Source organism: Capricornis sumatraensis, chromosome 15 (genome assembly GCF_032405125.1).
Source record: "Capricornis sumatraensis isolate serow.1 chromosome 15, serow.2, whole genome shotgun sequence".
In the NCBI taxonomy this organism is placed as follows: domain Eukaryota; kingdom Metazoa; phylum Chordata; class Mammalia; order Artiodactyla; family Bovidae; genus Capricornis; species Capricornis sumatraensis.
In genome coordinates this window covers 76,755,095-76,759,703 of record NC_091083.1, presented here as the reverse complement: position 1 = coordinate 76,759,703, position 4,609 = coordinate 76,755,095, and the positions used below count along the sequence as shown (strand labels likewise).

Here is a 4,609-nt window from a genome sequence, read left to right as displayed (position 1 = left end):
TTTATGAAATTGTCATTCCTGTTATCGTTTCCATGTTACAGATGACAAGACTAAGGGTCAATGGAACAAACTCATTGCCCAAATCCACAGAACCTGTAATCTATGAATGTAAGATTTAAACCTGTATCTGCTTGGAACCAAAACACTCTCTTCTTCCGATTGCTATTTTATGGGTTTTTGGAGAAACCCCGCACATTCAGACATTTTATTCTTCATCTCACTCCTCATACCCTAGTCCACATTCAAAAGAGTCAAGGAAGATGGAAATGCAGAGAAAACCTAGTACATTTATTTATTCACTGATCAATAGGCATTTCCTGTCGTGTGCCAAGCTTCACATTGGATGCTGGGGATACATAGCTAAAACAGGCCAGATCTTGTCCCCAAAGGAGTATTGGTCACAAAACCACATCTTGACCAAGGTGCTTTCATTGTTTTCCAGGCTTGCAGGGTGGGGAGTAGGGGGAATCCCCAGAGCACACAGACCAGGAAGTCCTAATGTTTTTGACCTGGAAAGGATGAATCTGTAGAAAGAAAATAAAGTGGAGCTTCAGCACAGGAATTATTTAAGTGACCCTTATATCTGTCCCACCAAGATGGTCCTTCCACCACCAAGTCCTAGGTCCCTTGGGATAGGTAGAGAGCATTGTGCTGGAATCGTTGAAACAGTGCTGGCCTTTGATGTAGGAATCAAGACAAAATCCAGGCTTTTCACAGGCTCTTCTCTGATGCCGTCTGATAAAATCAGGGTATTGGGCTAGATTGACATCTATGCATCTTACTAGAGTTCCCTGTGGTTCAAGATAACTCAGCCAATCGAGGCCATAACCATAGCAACATTCTCTGAATGCAAACAGTACTTCAAGTCTTAAAAATCACTTTTACATTTAGTATCGCCATGGATATAATTGTGTCCATTTTACAGATGGGGAAACTGAGGTCGAGGATGAAATAGTCAGTTGCTCATAGTCACATAGTCAGTCAGAGGCAGAGATGATATTCAAAGATAGAACTTTTCCCTCTTGTATCACTCTCCTTCCTCCTGCCTTATTCCAAGAAGCTTTCCTTCCTAGGACCCAGCATGGCCTGTCATAGGTGCCTCCTGGGACTTGTCTAGAGAACTCTAAGGGGTGAAGGTCACTGAAGCGCAGAGGATCTGCTTGGGGAATGGGGAAGTACTGGAAGATGTCAAGCAACCTCTTTCACATACAAAGGTACCATTAGGTTGAGAGCATATTAAGGTCTAGGGGGATGCGGAGCTTGCTAGATCTTCTCACCTTTCACCGGCAGGACACATGAATTCCCACATGGACCCCTGCAGCACTTGAAACCATTTAGGCAGTGGCTGTCATCCTGGCAGATGTTTACAGGGTTGGGCCTCTCACAGTGGCCAGTGACCACCGGACACTTCCCAGGAGTGACTTTAAGTGATGAAAACAAAGTCACAATTCAGAGGCTTTGCCCCTTGGCACATCACCCAAATTCCCAACTCCATCTTCACCCCATGCATGGAAACTAGTTCTTCCCTACCTTCAGGATCCAATCTGAGGCTGGTGCGTGTCCTAAAGAAGACTCCCTCCCACCAGCGGGACCCCAACTAGTGTCTGACATACGTGTGTCTGATAGACAGACTATTCATGAACTGACTGACCTGCTGGCTGACAGGCTCACCAACTGGCCTACTGTCTACCTGAGAAAACAGAGTGGGTAGAGGGGGTAGAGAAGCCCTGACTCTATCCCATCCTGCACCCCAGTTCAGACGAGCCCCCTCCACTTGCCCAAGAAGCATGTCCTCAAGCTCAGACCTCCCTGATCCCCCTTTCCAGGACTGGACTTCCTCACCTGGCTTTGACGTGTCTACAGGATCCGTGCATTTGATGCCACAAAGACCCTGACAGCATTTCTGCCTCTTCGGACACTGCCAGTCACTCTGGCACTCAGGGGGTTCATATACAAAGCACAGCACAGGGCGGACGAAAGGACAGGCTCCAGGTTTGCCTTTTTCTGAAGGGTAAGAACAAAGGAGGAAGAAGCTGGCATTGAGTCAAGATCACAATCCTCCAGAAGGAACCAGGTGAGGAGAGAAAGCCTAACCCAAGTAGCTGACCTCAAAGGAATGAAGGGAGCCATTAGGATTCCAGTTTCAAGGCCGATGTGGGACAGTGGCAAGCTCAGCCAAACCCTCAACCAAGAGGGAGTCAACGGAAGAGAAGGTATAGATGGCGGTGTGCCACTAAATCTTTCAAGAGGGAGACTTTGTGGAGTTTGCCAGTTTCCCTGGTGTAAATATTCCCACTGTTCCTTATTTCAAGCTACCAATGTGACATCTACTACCTCACTGAAGTCTTGAAGTTTTCACAGTCAGCTATGGCATGTCTGTATAAGTCAGCTCCAGGGAGGGCTGAACAGAGTTCATGGCCAGGTATCCCTGGCCCAGGGCTGGGAGGGAGGCAGAGACAGTGACAGCAGGAGAGGCCACTCATTCAAGATTAAACAAAAGAGAACAGATCAACTGAGAAGCAAATAGAAAAAAATAGAGTGACCATTAACAACAACAACAAAATTAAGAGAAACAGAGAACAATTTGGAACATTAAAACAGATAGTGACCAAAATAATGTGACAGAGAAAAAAGAAAAAAACAGTAAAGAAGGAGATATAGAGAAAGAAAAATAAGAAATACAAGGGCTTATCTCTGGATGCACAGAAACTCTCTTAGTTGAAGTCCTCAGAGACATGCTTGAAATTAAGGACCATAGGCCATTGGAAAGAGGGCTTCAAGACCAGGGCTAAAAAGAAGAGGTTATTCCCACGCTGAGCCATCACTGACTTTGGTACCTGGGTATGGCCTGAGAAAGTCCAGCTCACGTTTGGGAGCACCTTCCACAGTCCAGGGCATCAGGAATCCAAAGGCAAATATCACCAGGAAGACGATAAGGCTGCTGGACTTCATCTTGAGGGCAGGCAGGGCGGTGGTGACCAGTGTCAGCCTCACCCTTTATACCCGCTCTGATGGGTGTGCTCCCACCGGAGCTGCCCTGAGTTCTCTCAGCTGCTATTTCTTCAGCAGGAAATTCAGGTGAGGACAGTGACCACGCCATCCAGTGTTGCTGGCTCTTTCCTGCCCTTAGGCAAAAGCGTGAGGACTAGGAAGGGGAATGAAGGAGTTGGAGGGGGTGGTGTCAGAAAGCCACTTGGGAACACGTTACGGGACCCTGAATCACCCTCCTTGGGGAAGAGTCAGGGAGGGGCAAAGAGGGCCAAATAGGACATTACAAAGGAACTGGTTAGAAATCCGGAACCATGGCCTCTGAAAGTGCCATGACTTTCCCACACTCCGGGGCTCTGGAGGATTGCCACATTTGTTACCACATTACCCAGGGTCACTCCCTTCCCTAAAGGGCAGGTGACATTTTTTTCTCATTCTCTCCTGACTTATTACCACGTATAATTGCAGTGCCAGTCACACAGAGAATCTGCTGAATGACAGGTGGAGAGGGGACAGCAAGGAAAACCTCTTGAGGCTTCAGCTTTCTCAGTTGTGAAGTTGGGATAATAGTAACGGACTAGATCACAGAGGGGGAACTTGAGTTGAAAAGAGTGGAAGGAAGTTGAAGAAGAATGAACACACTACCTGTTAGCAGAATGGAAGTGAGACTGATGCAAAGTCAATCACGTTGGAGCCCTGTTTCCTGAGATAAACCGATGGGGCTCTTCTTAGCAGTCCGTTGAAGAGCCAGTTGAAACAGGTATGTCATTTCATATGCTCAAAAAAATCCTCTCACACCCCAGAGTCATCCTCACTGGTCTTGCATGATCATAATGGACATTTATTGTACACTGGCTACATGATGAGAAGTTTAAACAATTCTAAATAGCAAAAGAAATCCTCTTAAGGTGAAACCAAGAAAAAAAATGCATGAAATATACAAAGTAGAATGTAGGAAAGGAAAATAAGAGAGTCCTCATGATGATGGTGACAGAAAATCCCAGAGTGAGACCTGAGTGCCAGAACAAACTAGAGGTTATGTGGGGAGAAGGAAGCTGGGAGGGACAATACAGGGGTAGTGGACTAAGTGTGCGTGCTAAGTCATTTCAGTTGTGTCTGACTCTTTGTAACCTATAGACTGTAGCCCGCTAGGCTCCATCTGTCTATAGGATTCTCCAGGCAGGAAAATGGGAGTGGGTTGCCATACCCTTGTTCAAAGGATCTTCCCAACCCAGGAATCAAATCTGTGTCTCTTTCATCTCCTGCAAGGGCAGGCAAATTCTTTGCATTAGTGCCACCGGGAAACCCAGGGGGACTAAGAGGTACAAACTATTATGTATAAAATAAGCTACAAGGATATATTGCACAACCTGAGGGATAGAGCCAATTTTTTACTATAACTATAAATGGAGTATAACCCTTAAAATGTCAGTCACTATATAATATGCCTGTAACATATAATATTGTATATCAACTCTACATCGACACAAAAATTTTAAGAAAGCATTGCATATTTGCTACTTCAAAAAGAAAAAAAGAAAAAAGAAAAAAAAAAAAAAAACGGAACTACCAGACCAGATTGGAGAGGGTCAGAGGGCCCCAGGAAATTCATCTTCTGAAA

The 4,609-nt window shown here is 45.6% G+C and overlaps 1 protein-coding gene across 2 annotated transcripts; it reads right to left on the bottom strand.

Annotated features, from left to right (window-relative positions):
- Positions 1-446: 446 nt before the first annotated feature.
- Positions 447-3,101, bottom strand: LOC138091030 (antileukoproteinase-like). Of its 2 annotated transcripts, none has more exons than XM_068986672.1 (4): positions 2,838-3,101; positions 1,843-2,004; positions 1,278-1,421; positions 447-524 (listed from the first exon to the last, which is right to left on the bottom strand). In XM_068986672.1, exons 1-4 carry the CDS (start codon positions 2,950-2,952, stop codon positions 496-498), a joined length of 450 nt encoding a protein of 149 aa, XP_068842773.1. In that variant the 5' UTR covers positions 2,953-3,101; the 3' UTR covers positions 447-495. The 2 variants fall into 2 exon arrangements, with proteins under 2 accessions (XP_068842773.1, XP_068842774.1); XM_068986673.1 differs by having other exon boundaries at positions 2,868-3,101.
- Positions 3,102-4,609: the final 1,508 nt, after the last annotated feature.